The sequence below is a fragment of the Silurus meridionalis genome, chromosome 17 (assembly GCF_014805685.1).
Source record: "Silurus meridionalis isolate SWU-2019-XX chromosome 17, ASM1480568v1, whole genome shotgun sequence".
Lineage (NCBI taxonomy): Eukaryota > Metazoa > Chordata > Actinopteri > Siluriformes > Siluridae > Silurus > Silurus meridionalis.
The window spans coordinates 27421166-27442103 of record NC_060900.1 but is presented as its reverse complement, the minus strand read 5'-3'; the positions used below and the strand labels follow the sequence as shown (position 1 = coordinate 27442103).

Here is a 20938-nt window from a genome sequence, read left to right as displayed (position 1 = left end):
TCTGTCCTATAGCAATCCAGAAAAGTACTGGGTTAAAAGCCACATGTCTCATGAGTTTATATTTTAAATTGAATGAAGATATCATAAAAAATAAGATTCCTACAAACATTTATCTGATACTATGTCTGTTTCGCCCCTCCCCACCCACATTTTAGGACTCACAGCTAAAAACACGTACCTAACTTTAAATGTTAACAGTTCCTGATAAAAATGTGCTTCATACACAATTTAAATATCTTTGAAAAGAAGACACTTTGAGCTTTACTGTCCATCATCAAAGTTGATATTGCTCAAAAAGATATTAAGTTATAAATGATGAAGTGCCATAGATATACATTTCCTGAATTGAACATTATTTTTATTTCATATATAAAAACATGAAATCAGTCCTGGAGCAATCCAGAAAAGTACTGGGTTGAAAGCCACATGTCTCATAAGTTTATATTTCAAATTTTATAAAGATTGTAATAACAAATGAGATTCCTACAAACATTTATCTGAGACTGTCTGATCCTTTTCTCCCTCCCTCTGTTTGAGAGACACCTGCTAAACTCAGGTGATCATTCATACTCTATTCATACAGTCTATTCATACGCGTGTCCAGGCAGGTACGGTACAGTCAAAGCGAACCGAACAGGCCAAATGTGAGGGTTGTGTGAGAACTGTGTTATTTAAACTTTAAAACGCTACCTGGGAGACTTGATTTGGGACTGCAGGACGTCACCCACGCTGCCCAACACAGCGTGAGGGGAAGAAACTGCTTCCGCTTCAACCATCGCTGAGTCAGCATCTATCGCAACTTCTGTTTGTGAACAATATTAGTGATATTTAGCGGTCAATATAACAATTAGTAGTGAATTGTAAATCCACGGTGCTTTACAGTGGAAGCCCGATTGCGATGAGCTCAATGTGGGCGGGGCATGCATGAGCAAAAAAACAGGGCATTCCCTGAAGCACCGAGGTATGACAGCCACCGAAGGGGGCGTGGCAGGGGGATTCCTGACAGTATTAATACAGCTAAAACAGGAAAAATTGTTAATTATTGGGTATTGGTGGAGTTTGGGAACGGATTAATTGGTTTTCCATTATTTCTTATGGGATAATTAGGTCCAGTTTTGGAACATTTCAGATTTCGATCGGTTTTAAGGGACGAATTAAGTTCGATAACCGGGGGACCACTGTATTTGCGAAGAGACATTTCAGCGAATCGGCGTCTGTTTTTTTTCCTCTCTATCTGGCAGGTCTCTTTTAAATCACTTCTTGTTTCGAGAGAATTGATGCTCTCGGTGTTATTTTCCCACCGGCTGGTTCTCTGTGCCCTTTGTGCCCACTGTAGGGGGCAAACCAAGCCAAATCGTTTCCCATCTATCCAAAGCGCCAGAAGGCAACGAAAGCAAATCGTCCTGTTCGGGTGCTAAAAGAAATGGAAACCCGAGCACAAGGACAACATTCAGAGCCTTGACCTTTCAGCCGCTGCGGGATAGCGCCAACCGGTGGGGGTACACGGGTCTAAGTAAAATCGGCAAAGGATCCTGTGACATGTTGGTATAAAATGTCCATAGGGTAAAGATATTGTCTTTCGAAGGTCTTCTATGTAAAGAAGTATAATCAAATCGGCGACATTCAGGCTAAAAAGTTACAAATAGCGAAACTACAGTGAAATACGAAAACAATATCTCGACCCGTCAGTCACCGGTAGCCGAGCTTTCAATTATGGACTCTCGCTTTTTAACGAATTGCTAGTCAAAAGAAACACACACGTGTAGGAAACTCATATCGACATGCTAATAACGTGGCGTAGGAAAAGCAGACCGCACGGCTTTGATTCGGCTTTCCGCCCTTTTCCATTCCCAATCCCCCCGTTTTAATATCGCTCTCCTTTACACAGCGGATCAAACCAAACTTTTCCCGAGGTTAGAGTAGAGGAAACAAACGAGTGAAACTAGGACTAAATCCCGCAGATGTAAATGTCAATGAATAAAAACAAAGCAGCGAGTCGGAGATCTGCAGATTTGCTTCTCTTTTGGCGAATTCCCCAGTTTACTCCTGATGGAGGTGTGTGATGAAACGTTTGACTAAAGACCTTTCATTCAGCCTTTGGCTCATGACGATGACTCACAGATAACGATGTGCAGTCACGTCGCTAGTGAGTCAATGACGAGACGCTTTGCCAGTAATCCGATGTTACAACATCTATATGCTCTGATAACACCAGCGGCACAAACAAAAATAACCAAACAAAACCATATTAATAAAGGGATTAAAGTGTGTTCGAATAACAGCTCCAAATATTAACATACAGAACAACCATGAGGCGTAAAAACATGTCGGGGCACAGCTTCAAGAGAGAGTTAATCATTTTCATGTAACGGCACGTCCTGAACTGGTTTATACGATCGATGAATGAAATATCACAAATCACTCAAATTCAACAGGACTGCGGTATAAACCCGCGTAGCTAAAGGGTGAAACAAACTCTATAAACTATAAACGTCTAATTATAACAAATGCAAATTTATACACGATGTGGCCAAAAGTTTGACTATACTATATACACCTGACTATATTATAAATATACATTTCGTAATTTGGTCCTAAATTACTGTTATAACCTCCATTAGATTTCTGTTAGTGAATTTGTGCAGATTCATTCAGACAGTTAGTGAAGTCAGGTACTGACTGATGAAGGTGAAGGTGAGCTGAGATGAAATCTCAGGGTCAGGGTTTCTAGCTCTATAGCAGTTCTCTGAAGATCTGCTCCAACACATTTAAAGCGTATCTTCATGGGGGCTGGACTTTTTTTTGGGGGGGTTGGTGGTTTAAATGAGGGAAAAACTCAATCCTGCAACATCCTAAACCATTGTGTTCCTCTAACAGTTTGGGAAAGAACCAGCTACGGGTAAATCGGCGTATAAACACGCTGCATCGTGTGAAACGTTTTCCATACACTAGCGTTAATAACGACCTTTACTCTGACCCCTAACAGGCCGATGTTTACACCGCTTATCAAGCTTCCACTATAACACGATTAAAAACAACACGCTTGACTCCCAAACGCTTACAAGCAAATTTGCCATTTCATAAAGACGCCTCGATGGCTTTTATTGATTAGTCGTTAACTCCTTAAACACATCAGCAGCCTTGATGGGATCAAACGTCTTTTTTCTCTCTGTTTGATTACTGATTAACGCCTCGAACTCATCACACGGCCCGAGTCACATTCCTCAAATTACACAACGTTTATACGCAGACGCCTCGGGTTCATTTACTGTATAAATCCTACTCGACAAAAGATCAGCGTCTTAGATTTTACACGTGAAAAAAAAGGACCCCAATCGTATAAATGAAATGACTGATCTGGAAACGCTGGAGGACTTGAGCTTCTGAGAAACCTGCATGCACAGTTTGCAATGCAAAGTTTCCCTATCGCAGATTAAATTACTTGTGCACAGTTGTGTACACACAGACGTGTGTGTGAACGTGTGTATAAATCCAACTTCCATTGACGCTGAAGTACCTGTGATATGTATCTTACAGGTAAATCCGGTATCACAATGTAAATGTAAATAAGCCTGAAGACACATAATTAGCGTTTACAGTATGTACATGCTACAACTATACACGCTGTTCTGATTGATAAATACCAAGACGACGCCACGGTGACGAGCAACGGTGCAGCCGCTATAAGACCAAAAGTATTAGGACACCAATCTCTCCCTGCATACGCGGTCCTTTCTCAAAAAAAGTTGGTGTTTGTCGATGTGGTAGCATGGGATTTTCTCCTAGGCTTGAACATTGGAGACCCGAACCTGTTCTGCTCCTGCGCACATATCGAGATCTTGAGTGGCCGGTGATAGAACTTGGAACGCTGATGTATTCGTGATGCTGTTCTTTGCTGACTCGTGTAAAGTGTGTAAAGTGATTGACACCACACCTGGATCTGGTGCGTTCGAGAAGATAAAGGTGCACTCAGGTTCGTCTAGTGATTATCCTTTAACCAGAAACCTGTGTGTGTGTGTGTGTGTGTGTGTGTGTGTGTGTGTGTGTGTGTGTGTGTGTGAGACACGATTACGCTCCAACTACAACCTAACTATAACTTAATGGTGGACGAGTGCAGTTTGGGCACGACTCTTAGCTCTACACCTGTTATCCACAGCATATTAAGTGACAGCTGGAAACTGACGTGGAAGTCAGAGGGGAGCTGAAGGATCTCCGCTTCCTCTGCTCTACCACACCTGACTCAAGTCTTCAGCTCTTCATGAGGGTAAAACTGGAAATGTACAGGAGCACTGGAGAAGTGTTTCACACGCCCTGAACTGTCTCATATATGAAGCTCATGGAAGATGATGTAGATCACTGCTGGGGGTCTCAGTAAAAGGATATGTATGTGTATATATTTTTATATATATAAAAACTCACCTCCACCATTCTTGTAGCAGAGGTAAGGGAACCTCCACACGTTCCCCAGTCCGACGGCGAAGCCCACGCAAGACATGATGTAGTCCATCTTTCTGGTCCATGTCTCTCTCTCTCAGGCTGTCTCTCGCCACTGGCATCTGCTGGAGTGTTGTTGTTGGCCCTGCTGCTGCACTCTGTAGGAGTGTTGTTGGGGGCCTCGCTGCTGTTATCTATAGGAGTGCTGTTGTTGGTCCTGCTGCTGCACTCTGTAGGAGTGTTGTTGGGGGCCTCGCTGTTGTAATCTATAGGAGTGCTGTTGTTGGTCCTGCTGCTGCACTCTGTAGGAGTGTTGTTGGGGGGCCTCACTGTTGTAATCTATAGGAGTGCTGTTGTTGGTCCTGCTGCTGCACTCTGTAGGAGTGTTGTTGGGGGACTCGCTGCTGTTATCTATAGGAGTGCTGTTGTTGGCCCTGCTGCTGCACTCTGTAGGAGTGTTGTTGGGGGGCCTCGCTGTTGTAATCTATAGGAGTGCTGTTGTTGGTCTGCTGCTGCACTCTGTAGGAGTGTTGTTGGGGGTCTCGCTGCTGTTATCTATAGGAGTGCTGTTGTTGGCCCTGCTGCTGCACTCTGTAGGAGTGTTGTTGGGGGGCCTCACTGTTGTAATCTATAGGAGTGCTGTTGTTGGTCCTGCTGCTGCACTCTGTAGGAGTGTTGTTGGGGGCCTCGCTGCTGTTATCTATAGGAGTGCTGTTGTTGGTCCTGCTGCTGCACTCTGTAGGAGTGTTGTTGGGGGCCTCGCTGCTGTTATCTATAGGAGTGCTGTTGTTGGTCCTGCTGCACTCTGTAGGAGTGTTGTTGGGGGCCTCGCTGCTGTTATCTATAGGAGTGCTGTTGTTGGCCCTGCTGCTGCACTCTGTAGGAGTGTTGTTGGGGGCCTCGCTGTTGTAATCTATAGGAGTGCTGTTGTTGGCCCTGCTGCTGCACTCTGTAGGAGTGTTGTTGGGGGGCCTCGCTGTTGTAATCTATAGGAGTGCTGTTGTTGGTCCTGCTGCTGCACTCTGTAGGAGTGTTGTTGGGGGCCTCGCTGCTGTTATCTATAGGAGTGCTGTTGTTGGCCCTGCTGCTGCACTCTGTAGGAATGTTGTTGGGGGGCCTCGCTGTTGTAATCTATAGGAGTGCTGTTGTTGGTCCTGCTGCACTCTGTAGGAGTGTTGTTGGGGGCCTCGCTGTTGTAATCTATAGGAGTGCTGTTGTTGGTCATGCTGCTGCACTCTGTAGGAGTGTTGTTGGGGGCCTCACTGTTGTAATCTATAGGAGTGCTGTTGTTGGCCCTGCTGCTGCACTCTGTAGGAATGTTGTTGGGGGGCCTCGCTGTTGTAATCTATAGGAGTGCTGTTGTTGGTCCTGCTGCTGCACTCTGTAGGAGTGTTGTTGGGGGGCCTCACTGTTGTAATCTATAGGAGTGCTGTTGTTGGTCATGCTGCTGCACTCTGTAGAAGTGTTGTTGGGGGGCCTCACTGTTGTAATCTATAGGAGTGCTGTTGTTGGTCCTGCTGCTGCACTCTGTAGGAGTGTTGTTGGGGGACTCTGCTGTTATCTATAGGAGTGCTGTTGTTGGCCCTGCTGCTGCACTCTGTAGGAGTGTTGTTGGGGGGCCTCGCTGTTGTAATCTATAGGAGTGCTGTTGTTGGTCCTGCTGCTGCACTCTGTAGGAGTGTTGTTGGGGTCTCGCTGCTGTTATCTATAGGAGTGCTGTTGTTGGCCTGCTGCTGCACTCTGTAGGAGTGTTGTTGGGGGGCCTCGCTGTTGTAATCTATAGGAGTGCTGTTGTTGGTCCTGCTGCTGCACTCTGTAGGAGTGTTGTTGGGGGGCCTCGCTGTTGTAATCTATAGGAGTGCTGTTGTTGGTCCTGCTGCTGCACTCTGTAGGAGTGTTGTTGGGGCCTCGCTGTTGTAATCTATAGGAGTGCTGTTGTTGGTCCTGCTGCTGCACTCTGTAGGAGTGTTGTTGGGGTCTCGCTGCTGTTATCTATAGAGTGCTGTTGTTGGCCTGCTGCTGCACTCTGTAGGAGTGTTGTTGGGGGGCCTCACTGTTGTAATCTATAGGAGTGCTGTTGTTGGTCCTGCTGCTGCACTCTGTAGGAGTGTTGTTGGGGGCCTCGCTGCTGTTATCTATAGGAGTGCTGTTGTTGGTCCTGCTGCTGCACTCTGTAGGAGTGTTGTTGGGGGCCTCGCTGCTGTTATCTATAGGAGTGCTGTTGTTGGTCCTGCTGCTGCACTCTGTAGGAGTGTTGTTGGGGGCCTCGCTGCTGTTATCTATAGGAGTGCTGTTGTTGGCCCTGCTGCTGCACTCTGTAGGAGTGTTGTTGGGGGCCTCACTGCTGTTATCTATAGGAGTGCTGTTGTTGGCCTGCTGCTGCACTCTGTGGGAGTGTTGTTGGGGGCCTCGCTGTTGTAATCTATAGGAGTGCTGTTGTTGGTCCTGCTGCTGCACTCTGTAGGAGTGTTGTTGGGGGCCTCGCTGCTGTTATCTATAGGAGTGCTGTTGTTGGCCCTGCTGCTGCACTCTGTAGGAGTGTTGTTGGGGGCCTCGCTGTTGTAATCTATAGGAGTGCTGTTGTTGGTCCTGCTGCTGCACTCTGTAGGAGTGTTGGGGGCCTCGCTGTTGTAATCTATAGGAGTGCTGTTGTTGGCCCTGCTGCTGCACTCTGTAGGAGTGTTGTTGGGGGGCCTCGCTGCTGTTATCTATAGGAGTGCTGTTGTTGGCCCTGCTGCTGCACTCTGTAGGAATGTTGTTGGGGGGCCTCGCTGTTGTAATCTATAGGAGTGCTGTTGTTGGTCCTGCTGCTGCACTCTGTAGGAATGTTGTTGGGGGCCTCACTGTTGTAATCTATAGGAGTGCTGTTGTTGGTCATGCTGCTGCACTCTGTAGAAGTGTTGTTGGGGGGCCTCACTGTTGTAATCTATAGGAGTGCTGTTGTTGGTCCTGCTGCTGCACTCTGTAGGAGTGTTGTTGGGGGACTCTGCTGTTATCTATAGGAGTGCTGTTGTTGGCCCTGCTGCTGCACTCTGTAGGAGTGTTGGGGGCCTCGCTGTTGTAATCTATAGGAGTGCTGTTGTTGGTCCTGCTGCTGCACTCTGTAGGAGTGTTGTTGGGGGTCTCGCTGCTGTTATCTATAGGAGTGCTGTTGTTGGCCCTGCTGCTGCACTCTGTAGGAGTGTTGTTGGGGTCTCGCTGCTGTTATCTATAGGAGTGCTGTTGTTGGCCCTGCTGCTGCACTCTGTAGGAGTGTTGTTGGGGGGCCTCGCTGTTGTAATCTATAGGAGTGCTGTTGTTGGTCCTGCTGCTGCACTCTGTAGGAGTGTTGTTGGGGGGCCTCGCTGTTGTAATCTATAGGAGTGCTGTTGTTGGCCCTGCTGCTGGCATCTATAGGAGAAGTGGTGTTGGCATTATTCTGTTCTTCTTCTTGTCTGCTTAAAAAAAATAACAGTTAAAGGGTTAACAGGATCTGGTCCTCTGCCTTTTTTTGAATATCCCTTATAATAAAGGCTTATTTCTGAAGATCAGGTCTTGTTATTTTAAACATATATTCATATTTCTTAAATAAAAAAAAAAAAAGGCTCACTGATAGCCTTCTTGGGGGAGATGTTTGTCCCAATATATATATAATATTCTATAATTAAGGATTAAACGTGAGTAATAAAGACGCGGGTCGCGCAGAAGGGAAAACAAAAAACGTCGGAAAAAATCAAGAGGAGAAAAAAGGGCACCTTCAAAAACAATCCACGAAACACTTGAAGGTGAGTCTGAAGAATCGCATCGCCTCGTATCTCTCGAAGAGGAGGTGACTGTCGGGTCGGGAAAAAAACAGAGAGAAAAAAAGAAACCAGCCGGTCAATGTACAGGAATTACATTCACCGATACACGGAACAAATTCCCTGCCTGTGACTACACCGTCAAGTCAGGTCAAGTTTATTTGTATAGCGCTTTTCAGAACAGACATTGTCTCAAAGCAGCTTTACAGAAATCAACAGTAAAGGTGAATAGTGTGTATTTATCCCTGATGAGACTGTGGCAAGGAAAAACTTCCTTAGATGTTATGAGGAAGAAACCTTGAGAGGAACCAGACTCAAAAGGGGAACCTCATCCTTATTTGGGTGACATCAAGAGTTTGATCATAAATCTTTCAACAATACAGAACACTGGAGAGTGAGAACTAACATGAGCACTGGAGTATAAGATTATAAGTAAATGAATATTAATGAAGTAAAAAATGTTTTTTTACAGTCTTTGGTATAAAAGTAGGAGCTACTGAGCTCAACATTTGTGATCATCACAGATCCAGCATCAGCTTCTCCATGCCAGAGCCTTTAAACACTCCAGGAGGTCCAATGTCAAAACTCCACACATGTAGCGGGATCCACTGGCACTGGTACGTCTCTAGATGGTGATATTAACAGCACAAGTTGATAATGTGCATGTGATCAGATGTTCTGGAGCACAAGGTTATGATGTGAGACGTATGTTATGTGTAGGCTTTGCTAAAAAGATACGTTTTTAATCTGCACTTAAACTCGGTAAGTGTGTCTGAGCCCCGAACACTGTCAGGAAGACTGTTCCAGAGTTTAGGAGCTAAATGTGAAAATGATCTACCACCTTTAGTGGACTTTGCTATTCTAGGAACTACTAGAAGCCCAGGGTTTTGAGATCTCAGGGAGCGTGACGGATTGTAGCGTGTTAAAAGACTGGAGAGAAACATGGGAGCCAAACCATTTAGTGCTTTATAAGTGAGAAGCAGAAGTTTAAAGTCTATTCGAAACTTAACAGGAAGCCAGTGTAGGGACGATAAGATTGGGGTTTTATGGTCATATTTTCTTCTGGAGGTCATGAACGCATGGACGAGCTTTTCTGCATCAGATATAGATAACATTTTTCTTAACTTAGCAATATTTCTAAGGTGAAAGAAGGCTGTTTTTGTAACTTGGTTGATATAATTTTTAAAAGATAAGTTGGTGTCTAAAATACCACACCATTCGGACAGGTAGGATTTAAACCAGCTTAATGCCTGTTCCTGAATGCCGATGTAATTCTGTAAGCCGTCTAGGAGGAGATCATGATCTATAGTGTCGAATGCAACACTAAGATCTAGTAAAACCAACAGCGAGATGAAGCCTTGGTCTGAAACTAAAAAAAGGTCATTAGTGATTTAAACTAGGGCAGTTTCTGTGCTATGATGGGGCCTAAAACCTGACTGAAGCTCTTCAAAGATATTGTTCTCTTGCAGGTGGGAACATAACTGTGCAGTGACAATCTTTTCTATAATCTTAGACATAAATGGGAGATTTGAAATGGGTCTGTAATTCGATAGCGTGTTTGGATTCAGATTAGGTTTTTTAATGAGGGGCTTAATAACTGCTAACTTGAGGGATTTAGGGACGTGACCTAACGATAGTGAGGAGTTAATAATATTGAGAAGAGGCTCACCAGCTGTATATAACACTTCCTTCAGTAGATTAGTTGGAATGGGATCTAACTGACATGATGTTGATTTAGCTTTGATAATAACATTATACAGCTCTTCCTGTCCTATACATGTAAAACAGTGTAGTTGTGGGCGAAATAATGTCAGAAGATGCTGTCAGAGGTTGGACCGCCACAATTGTTTTTCTAATGTTATCTATTTTTTTAGTAAAGAAATTCATAAAGTCCTCACTACTAAACTGTGATGGAACACATTTTTCAGATCCCTGATTTGTAGTTAATTTAGCTACTGTACTAAAAAGGAACCTGGGATTGTTTTTGTTATTTTCGATGAGTTTGCTCAGGTGTTCAGCTCTAGCAGCTTTTAGCGCCTGTCTGTAGCTGAGCATACTGTCTTTATACGCAATTCTAAATACCTCCAATTTAGTTTTCCTCCATTTTCTCTCCAGATTACGGGCTGTTCTCTTGAGGGCATGTGTATGACTATTATACCAAGGTGCAGGTGCTACGTGTCTAATGTGCTAGTAAGGATAAGATCTATGTTGTTAGTAATTTCATCAAGATTATTAGCAGTTATGGGTTTAGTGAGAAATTGAGATAAATCAGGCAGGTTATTTATGAATCTGTCCTTAGTGGTTGGAACAATAGTCCTACCAGTCAATAGCGTGGTGAAACACGGCTAATCTGCTCTACCGGTAGTGTGTACAGTATGAGGTAATGGTCCGTGATGTCATCACTCTGAGGTAAAATATCTATATCAGTGACGTCTGCTCCGTGGGATATTATTAAGTCTAGTGTGTGGTTAAAGCGATGAGTTGGTCTGGTGACGTTTTGTTTAACCCCAAAAGAGTTTAATAAGTCGACAAATGATAATCCTAGAGCATCGTTTACATCATCTACATGAATATTAAAATCTCCTACAAGCAGCACTTTATCAAAATTGATCACGAGGTCTGAAAGAAAACAAGCAAACTCTTGAAGAAAATCAGCGTAGGGCCCTGGGGGTCTGTACACGGTGACCAGAGCGAGTTTTCTATGCATGTCTGAAAGTACAATTTTAAGAACGAGCACTTCCCCTTCCCCTTCCCCTAAGAACGCGCACTTCCCCCTTTATATCCAAAATTTTAGAAAAGTTTGTAGCACAGCAGTTATGCTCACACCTACTTATGAATAACATTTTTGAAATGTATCAGTCAGGATTTCGGCCTCATCATAGCACAGAGACGGCGCTAGTTAAGGTGGTAAATGACCTGTTATTGGCCTCTGATCAGGGTTTTGTCTCCTTACTTGTTTTGCTCGACATTAGTGCAGCTTTTGACACCATTGATCACACTATACTGCTTGCTAGACTTGAGAACGTTGTAGGAATAAAGGGAACAGCTCTCTCTTGGCTCAGGTCTTATTTGACTGATCGCTATCAGTTTGTGGATGTAAATGGTGAGTTCTCCACACTCTATGAGGTAAAGTTTGGTGTTCCTCAAGGATCTGTCTTAGGCCCACTGCTTTTCTCTTTATATATGCTGCCTCTTGGTGAAATTATTCATAAACATGGGATTCGCTTCCATTGCTATGCTGATGACACACAGCTGTATATTTCAGCAAAGCCAGATGAGAGAGATCAGCTTAACAATGTTGAGAAGTGTGTAAAGGCATTAGACAGTGGATGCTTAATAACTTTCTTCTGCTCAACTCAGATAAGACGGAAGTACTTTTACTAGGACCACATGCAGCTAGAAGTAAACTTTCCGATTACGTAGCATCTCTAGATGGTGTTTCTGTTTCAGCATGTACGGCTGTCAAAGACCTTGGTGTGATTATTGACCCGAGTCTATCCTTTAAGTCTCACGTGAATAATATTACCAGGATCGCCTTCTTTCACCTTAGAAATATTGCTAAAATTAGAAATATGATGTCGTTACAGGATGCAGAAAAACTAGTTCATGCTTTTGTTACTTCTAGATTAGACTACTGTAACGCTTTACTGTCTGGGTGTGCGAGTAAGTGCATAAATAAGCTTCAGTTAGTCCAGAATGCAGCAGCAAGGGTCCTCACTAGATCTAGAAAATACGACCACATCACCCCTGTTTTAATCAGTCTACACTGCTCCCAATCAAATCTCGCATTGATTATAAAATACTACTACTGAAGTATAAAGCACTTAACGGTCTCACACCGCAGTATCTGAGTGAACTTCTGTACCAGTATGACCCTCCACGCCTACTTAGATCAAAAGGTGCTGGCTATCTGTTGGTTCCTCAAATAATGAAGACTACAGCAGGGGGCAGATCTTTCTCTTATAAAGCCCCACAGTTATGGAACAGCCTTCCAACCAGTGTTTGGGACTCAGACACAGTCTCAGTGTTCAAGTCGAGGTTGAAAACTTATTTATTTAGTCAAGCCTTTTATCAGTAGATTTTTTTTCTTAGGTAAAGGCTCAGATCTGGAGGGAACATGGATATAGAGTGTTTGGTGAACTGGTATATTTGTATGCTGTCGTCCCCTCACATTCACACGTTCACTCAGGTTTGTTGATGGTGGTGTGGTGGGTCGTCTCTTATCCCAGAGATCCCTCATGTCTGTGTTACCTTCTGGTTCTCCCTTTTAGTTATGCTGCCATAGCGAGTCTTGCCGGAGTCCAAACTGCACAGTGACATTAACTTTCATACACCAATAGGGACACCTAATAATCCATATCCTTCTCTCTCTCTCTCTCTCTCGGTCGAGTTAAACATGCTCCTGAGGTTCCAGTGACCACTGTTCCTGCCCCTCTCCCCTCCGTGGATCTTCACACTTCTGTGCAGCTTGGGACGGTATCTCATCAACACCTTGGGTGGTTCCATGTAATTCCGGAGTAGAACGGGTGCTTTTGAGGACGGATTGGACTGTAGTTGGTGTCGGCGGTCTGCTGCACTGACTCAGGATACAGTTTCGCTTCTGATCGTCATCACTGTACCCCGCAACTTTGTATATCTGCTTCAAATGGACATTTGGTGCAACCCAGATGAGGATGGGTTCCCTCTTGAGTCTGGTTCCTCTCAAGGTTTCTTCCTTATGCCATCTCAGGGAGTTTTTCCTTGCCACAGTTGCTCATCAGGGACAAACATACTTACAAAGAACATATTTACGTTTAATCACCACATTATCTGTGTAAAGCTGCTTTGAGACAATGTTCATTGTTAAAGCGCTATACAAATGAAAATGAATTGAATTGAATGATTTAATACTGAATCCTAATCTCTGACTAACATTAAGAAAGGCACTATAAACAGTAGCTACACCTCCCCCACGACCAGTCTGACGCGGCTCATGCTTATAAACATATCCTGACGGTGTCGACTCGTTTAGACCCATATAATCACCTGGTTTAATCCAGGTCTCAGTGAGACAGAGTGCTGAGAGATTATTCTCTGTGATCATCTCATTTACAATCAGTGCTTTGGGTGCAAGTGATCTAATGTTTAAAAGATCAAACTTTAGAACTTCGTTATGTTTGCTTATCTGGCATTTTTCAGTTTTAACTGTAATGAGATTATTTCTGGATCTTGTGTATTTAATTCTTGGTTTTGCTACACGAGGAATAGAGATGGTTTCTATAAACTGGACTGTGTGTGAACTTGTAACTATTTGGTCTGTTGTATTTGTGTTCTCATAGTTAAAGATTTCCTGATGTCTTACCAGTCAGATGGTGTGAAGTATCCTGGAGATGTTATCTGATAGCACTGCTGCTCCAACTCTGCTGGGGTGCAGGCCATCAGGGCGGAAGAACCTAGGACGCTCCCAGAAACAGTTCCAGTTATTAACAAAGAGAAGTTTGTGCTCTCGACACCATGACTGTAACCATTCATTTAGTGCAAGGAGTCTACTAAACTTCTCAGCCCCTCACTGGTAAGTGGGAGGAGGTCCTGACACTATGATCCTCGTTGTGGGTGATGTGCTGCGTACCGTCTCCACCAGGATCCTGAAATCCCTCTTTAAGATCTCCGTTTGCCTCAGCCTGGTGTAGTTCGTTCCGGCATGGAGAACAACAGCTCCGAAGGTCTCGTTCAGGATCGCGGGTACCTGCGCAGCGACATCGAGAACACGAGCACCAGAAAAACAGCGAGTGTGCACCTTACCTTTGGCTCCGGTAGCGCGGACATGCTGGACGATGGAATCTCCGAGAATCACAGTGTCGCGTTTCGTCTCGCGGAGAGGGGCGAAGCGGTTCTCGGTCGAGATCTCGAAGGCCGGTGGTGGTGGTGGCAGGGGAGACGTCCTCGACCGGGGCTTGGCTCGCGGCTTCCGCTGCTGCAGCATCCAGGGTCCGTGGTGCACCGGTGCCGGAGTGAACGATACCTGGGTGGGCCGCGTTGTAGGTGCGCTGGGCCTGGGCAGAGAAACACGCGGAGTTGAGGTGCTGAGAGCGTTAGGTTCCACCCGGGAGTTTACCTGTGACGAGTGCGCGTCCGCCCGGGATGTTTCCAGCACCGCTTTCCGCTCTCACAGTGCATGCAGCTCGCGAATTTGTTTCTCCAAAGCCTCTATTTCCAACTCCACCGTTTGCAACTTGAAAGAGTCCTCACCTGCCCTCAAAGTCAGACACACAGCCGGCATAGTGCTCATAATCACGAACAGAGTTAATATACAGAGATATGATAAAGTGAGAGGCAATGAATTATATATATAATGATAACTTCTATACAGTTATATACTTCAGTGTATACAAATAAAGATATAAAATAATACAATTCTCTATCATGTAATATATACAACTATAACATGCTGCATGACAATAATAAACTTTTGCTGTATCTCACACTTCACATGTCAGCACAAATTATTCATTTTTCATATACACGTCAGTACAAACACATTACTTGTGTGAATCTTTGTGACATCTTTTAAACCCCAGTAAATTACAGGTTATAACTGTTGCAGTACTGATCAAAAGAAAAACACATTCTATTCAGAAATGAACTTGTATGATGCTATTTGTGAGAGCGCATGGTCTCCATGACTAGCATGAGAATTGTAACTAACACATACAAGACAAACTTTTACACTGCTAATAACAAGAACTTAAACGTTTTAAATAGTGTCATTTATATTCTTTAAAATAACTACAACATGTGAAAACACATATTTTCCACTCTAATAATATTTTCCGTACCTGATGAGGGGAGATAAATGTTCATAAAAAACAAGTGACACGGAGCTGCTGCTGCTTCACTGTAGGTGTATTGTTTGAGCAGCGCGCCCCCTCCCGACTTAGGTGAGAATTACAGCCAAGACAAAAGCAATCAAATGATCGATTGTCAGACAAAATTAATACAATCATTTATTATTCATTCACTATTAAATTATTTATTTATTATTATTTCTTTTAGCTACCACATATACATATATACATTCATATTTACATTCATTTATATTCATTTACATACGAGTGTGTGTGTGTGTATGTGAGTGTGTGTGTGTGTGTGTGTGTGTGTGTGTGTGTGTGTGTGCTTTATGTGTTAGATTTCAGTATTTTCCGCTGACCACCCAGGGACCAAACACGACTGAATTGAGCGTCTGGAGAGTTCCTCCCCTTTTCCTGATTTCCACTTCATCCCACAGCACCCTGGGATGGTCAGCTGATAAAATGTTGTTTAGTGATTGTACGTGGAAAAGTAAAGAAAAAAAACTACATAAAAAAAACGTGTTCTGGACAGTAGCTTCGTCCCAAAGACTCGCTCACTGCAATCGAACTGTTGTTTGTTCCGGGTTAATGTTGTGTCTTCATCGAGAGCGTTTTAGAAAAATCTAGAAAATAATCAAATTTTTCTTCAATCAGAACGTTTTTACTGTATTTGAATACGCCGATTAATTAATTAATGAATGAATAATAAAACGTCTGTATCTGAATTCCTCTATATTTCTAAACGACTGACTTTTACTCTTTTAGAAATGAAAAGCTGTAAAATGTAAATCTGTAATCAAAATCTTTTAATTCAGTGTTTGATTTTAAGTGTTTTACCAGTTTAATTAACCAGCATTAACATGTTTTTAAGTAAATAAATTCTAACGGATCAGCAGTGATTATCTTTGTTCGGAATAGTGAACTCTTCAATAGAATACCATAAACTTTTGGCTTCAGAGTTTCGAATCCAGTTTTAACTCGAGAAAGTTCTTATCTTTTGATAATATATTACAGCACGTTATATTGTTGGTGGAGCGAAATGCTAAAGCTTTGGGTGGAGTTACTGTTTCGAAGGTTCTCTTACTAACGTAGTAAAAGTAGTGATTAACTAACGATAGTGAGGAGTTAATAATATTGAGAAGAGACTCACCAGCTGTATGTAACACTTCCTTCAGTAGATTAGTTGGAATGGGATCTAACTGACATGATGTTGATTTAGCTTTGGTAATAACAACATACAGTTCTTCCTGTCCTATACATGTAAAACAGTGTAGTTGTGGAGTTGTAGGCGAGATAATGTCAGGAGATACAGCTGCTGAGCCGCTTCTCAACATTATTAACTCCTGTAGACTGTAAGAAAAGAGTATAAAAAGGCTGTGACTTTGGACACTTCCATGAAACACTCAGACTTTGTTTCTGAGGGAATAAATCCTGATTCTTTGACATCACAACCCTGGATTCTGCACTCAGTCTTTGCTATTTGAATGGAGTCTTTGGTTTGATATTGAATTAAGTTTGTTCTTGAGCCACGACACTGGAAGCTTTAAACCAGGGGTCACCGACATGGTGCCCGTGGGCCTTTTCTAAAAATAGCTGTTTCCTACCTTGTTGAATCAACAGCCCTATTGGGACGGGACTAGTTTTACAGGGGGTCGTTAGAGAAATTTCTGTTTCACACACATACTTTGTGATTTTAATCCCGTCCGAATCTGCCATGTCTGTCTTTCTCTCACACGACCTCTGTAAAAAATTCCAGAGCAAATTAACTAGTGTTTTCTGCAAACACTGAGTAGATGTTTACTGACACTGGCAGTAAACCCGTGTGTCTTATTAGTGGAGCGAATGTGGCTGTAAATAAGGAATTGAATCTAAGACGGAACTACGAGACAAAACATCAGAAGAAGCTGAAAATCCTGAATGCAGAGCAGAAGATAAATCAGAGTCACATCAGCCAGTTATTTACTGAGGGAGAGTTTCTGAAGAGCTGCATGATGAAGCTGAGAGATGTCTGGTGTTTGACAGGAGATATTTTTATGGAGAGCAAAATATTTTAAGTTATTTAAAGTTTGTTTATTTATTCTGGAATAACATTCCTGTCTGTTTTTATTTATATTTATGTTTGAAAAAAACATAGTTTTAGTGTGTTAAATAAATGTTTATCCCGTTCGACCCGTGACCTAAAGTGTGCTTTGAGTTTTGGCCCCCTGTGAGCACAGACTCCCCTCCCACACCTGTGAGCACAGACTCTCTCCCCCCTGTGAGCACAGACTCCCTCCCCACCTCACCTGTGAGCACAGACTCCCTCCCCACCTGTGAGCACAGACTCCCTCCCCACCTGTGAGCACAGACTCCCTCCCCCACCTCACCTGTGAGCACAGACTCCCCTCCCCCACCTGTGAGCACAGACTCCCCTCCCTCACCTGTGAGCACAGACTCCCTCCCCACCTGTGAGCACAGACTCCCCTCCCCACCTGTGAGCACAGACTCCCTCCCCACCTCACCTGTGAGCACAGACTCCCTCCCCACCTGTGAGCACAGACTCCCTCCCCACCTGTGAGCACAGACTCCCCTCCCTCCCCACCTGTGAGCACAGACTCCTCCCTCACCTGTGAGCACAGACTCCCTCCCCACCTCACCTGTGAGCACAGACTCCCTCCCCACCTGTGAGCACAGACTCCCCTCCCCACCTGTGAGCACAGACTCCCTCCCCACCTGTGAGCACAGACTCCCTCCCCACCTGTAAACACAGACCCCCTCCCTCCCTACCTGTGAGCACAGACCCCCTCCCTCCCCACCTGTGAGCACAGACTCCCCTCCCTCCCCACCTGTAAACACAGACTCCCCTCCCTCCCCACCCCGTGCACAGACTCCCTCCCCACCTGTGAGCATAGACTCCCTCCCCACCTGTGAGCACAGACTCCCCTCCCCCACCTCACAGCAAGTGACTCTAAAACACACATCCAGCAAGAAAAGTGGCAGAGCGACTGATAGAATCAATAGATCAATAAATAAAGCTGCTGCTCAGAAGATCTACACAATTAAAACAGAAGAAATAGAGAATTAAAGTTTCTAAGCACATTTTAGCATTTCAATAATTAACTTTGTTTGTAGTTTATATATAATGACACAATTCTAATAAAATGCATGATGCTTGAAATATAAAACAGTTTTATTTCAGGATGTTTTTGCTGATTGGAATGAAAGTGATAATTGTGTGTCATGTGCCTTAATTGCTGTTTAAAACCTGTTTGTTACTGCAACAGTCCCTGGATTGAGAGAGGGCTGTGTTCTATTTAGAGCTAGTGATCACTAGTGCACTACCTTTTGTAAGGCTGTATTCACCATTACAGCAGCCTTGGAAAGTGTATGGCTTAATAGTGAAAGTCATTAGGAACACACCCTTAAATACATAAAACCGGTTTGGAACATAAATATCGCTTTTTCTCTCCTATTGAAGTGCCCTTCGTAGGCATCACGGTGCGGTTTGGAACACAGTGCAGGTGTCAGTGCGGCCATTTTGTCTTTAAAGTTTTCTGAAACAATACTGGGATTAAAATAAAGTATTTGTAATCAGACAAATTTCTTTGTTAAAATATTTATTATGTCAAATAGATGGCGGCACAAGATTAATGTAAATATTCCAAATACATAATTTACGCAAAAAAAAAAGGAAATGCGTTTTCCCGGGAAATGTAGACACGTGACAATGACGTTTGGGAGCGCTTTTCCCGCGAAGCAGAGCCCCGCCCCCTCCCTGCAGCTATTAACAAAGGAAAGGTAAGATCAAGTCTTTTCTGAAAATTCATAATAACTCTCTATAATTATTATTTTTAAGATAGTAAGATGTATATTTAGTTTAGTGATTAAATTGTATTCTGTTTTATTCAGTTTTCACATTTATGCCAGTTTAATAAAAAAGAAAAACAGTTTATTGTATAAGAGTCATTAAAAATCTACAATTTAATTAAAATAGTCAGGTAAATGGCTGAAGTATATGAACTTTACTCGATTTTAGTATTTTTAAAGTGTGTTAAACTCAAAAGCTGACAAAAAGTAGCATAAAAACAGTGCACGTGAATCCAGCTCTCTATTTGAAGTGTAATGAACACTGCAGTAGTTCTGTGTGATGGACAGGAAAAGATCTTTTTAATTGATATGATCTTTATACACATCACACGTACTGTCATTCTATTAAATAGAACTTTATGAAATCATATGCACTAAACTAACAGTATTGGTGATTATCAAAATCATTTTGATTCTTCTGTAATGTTTAATCCAGCAGTATGTGCAGCTCTTTAGTCCCAATCAAATATTAATATTGTTGTTATCCATTAATTTTCTAATTTACTGTTTTACAAGAAAGGCAGAAAAATTGGAAAGCACTTTATTATTTTTGCAATCAGATGCCCAATTAGTCAATAAATACGGCCTTGTATGTGCTGAACACATTTATTAGATCACCTGTCATAATAAAGAGGAAACAAACATTTGAGGAATCAGTTTAAAAGAAAAAAATTGTATTGTCATTTATTGGGAAAATAAACTGGAACAACCAAATAGTCTTTATTCACACATAATAGCCAAAGAAAATGAACAGCTTGCATTTTTTGTGGGACGAATAGAAGTATATCTTATCTTATCTTATCTCTTTTGTTATAGTTAAAGTTAATGATGTGTTTATGAGTAAGATCAACAAGAACTTTAATTATTGTTGTTTGTTCCATTCACCTTATATTTCTTTTCTTTTTTCCAGTCATTACAGAAACGCTGACGTCACAATGCAGGGAATCCCAAAAGAGGAAAAATACTTCAACAGGTCTTAAACCCACCCCTAACATTCCATATACTATTTTATATTTTGTGCTTTAAAAGGCAACCAGAGCCGTGTTTATGTTCATCTTTATAGTGTTTTTGTCATTGGTTTTGTTGAACTGTCTTTGTTTGCCAGAGCTTTCAATACTGTTAATGTACATTTTTCCCCTGTTCTAAACTAAACACCTCTTTATATGTCTGCAGAAGCAGTTTCAGTCAGGACTTTCCTCATCTGTAACATCTACATCCAATACAACAGCACCCTGTGCTGTGTCCACTTCTGTAGTGACCTCATCCTCCTCATCCTCTTCATCCTCTCCTGTATCACCCTCATCTCCCTCTTCTGCACCACCTTCATCATCCTCATCCTCTTCTGCACCACCCTCATCATCCTCATCCTCTTCTGCACCACCCTCATCATCCTCATCCTCTTCTGCACCATCCTCATCCTTCTCATCCTCTTCTGCACCATCCTCATCCTTCTCATCCTCTCCTATGCAGCCTTCATCGTCCACACCATGTGCCTCATCTGCAAATCTGAGTTCTTCACATGTGTCTGAAACTCTGCCATTAGTAAAGGTTGGTAAATGATTAAAGAATCTGTACATGTAGGAATATTAATATAGATGTCATTTAGGATTCTCTTGAATTGGATTGTTTTGGGTGAGAGGGGGATAAAATGTCAATTCTGAATTATTGCTGAATTATTGGGATGGTCTTGGTGTATTGGACTGTAGTACTAAATAGATTCTATATATTTGTTCGTATGTCACCTCTTTCAGAGGAACTCTTTAAGACCATCTAGAGAAAGATGGGTATGTAACTTGTCATGCAGCATTTTTTTTTAGCTTTTTCAAAAACCACGCATAAACCTTATTTTGTCAAAAATACAAACACACACATATAAGTTGTTTACATATTATAGTAGCCCAGTTTGTGCTGAATACAGTGTAATAAGTCTTTTATCAAGAATATATTTTAAAAGCAACTAAAAAGAACCAAATGTAAGAGCATGTCAAAATCTCTCAAGGGGCCAAAAACACCCTCAGACTCCAGAGGGTAACACCCTGGTGTTCATTTTAT

The 20938-nt window shown here is 42.7% G+C and overlaps 1 protein-coding gene and 1 long non-coding RNA gene across 2 annotated transcripts in view; both read right to left on the bottom strand.

Moving 5' to 3' along the window:
• Window positions 1-4935, bottom strand: part of LOC124399589 (sodium- and chloride-dependent creatine transporter 1-like) — a 65728-nt gene extending 60793 nt beyond the window's left edge. Inside the window, exon 1 of the mRNA XM_046870608.1 lies at window positions 4420-4935. Coding sequence (XP_046726564.1) covers window positions 4420-4507 — 88 coding nt within the window. The 5' untranslated portion in view covers window positions 4508-4935. The remainder of the gene's footprint in view (window positions 1-4419) is intronic.
• Window positions 4936-7485: 2550 nt separating this feature from the next.
• Window positions 7486-13594, bottom strand: LOC124399590. The gene is made up of 3 exons (XR_006928258.1): window positions 13555-13594; window positions 8169-8246; window positions 7486-7868 (listed from the first exon to the last, which is right to left on the bottom strand). It is a non-coding gene; the product is annotated as an uncharacterized LOC124399590 (long non-coding RNA).
• Between the last annotated feature and the right edge of the window lie 7344 nt (window positions 13595-20938).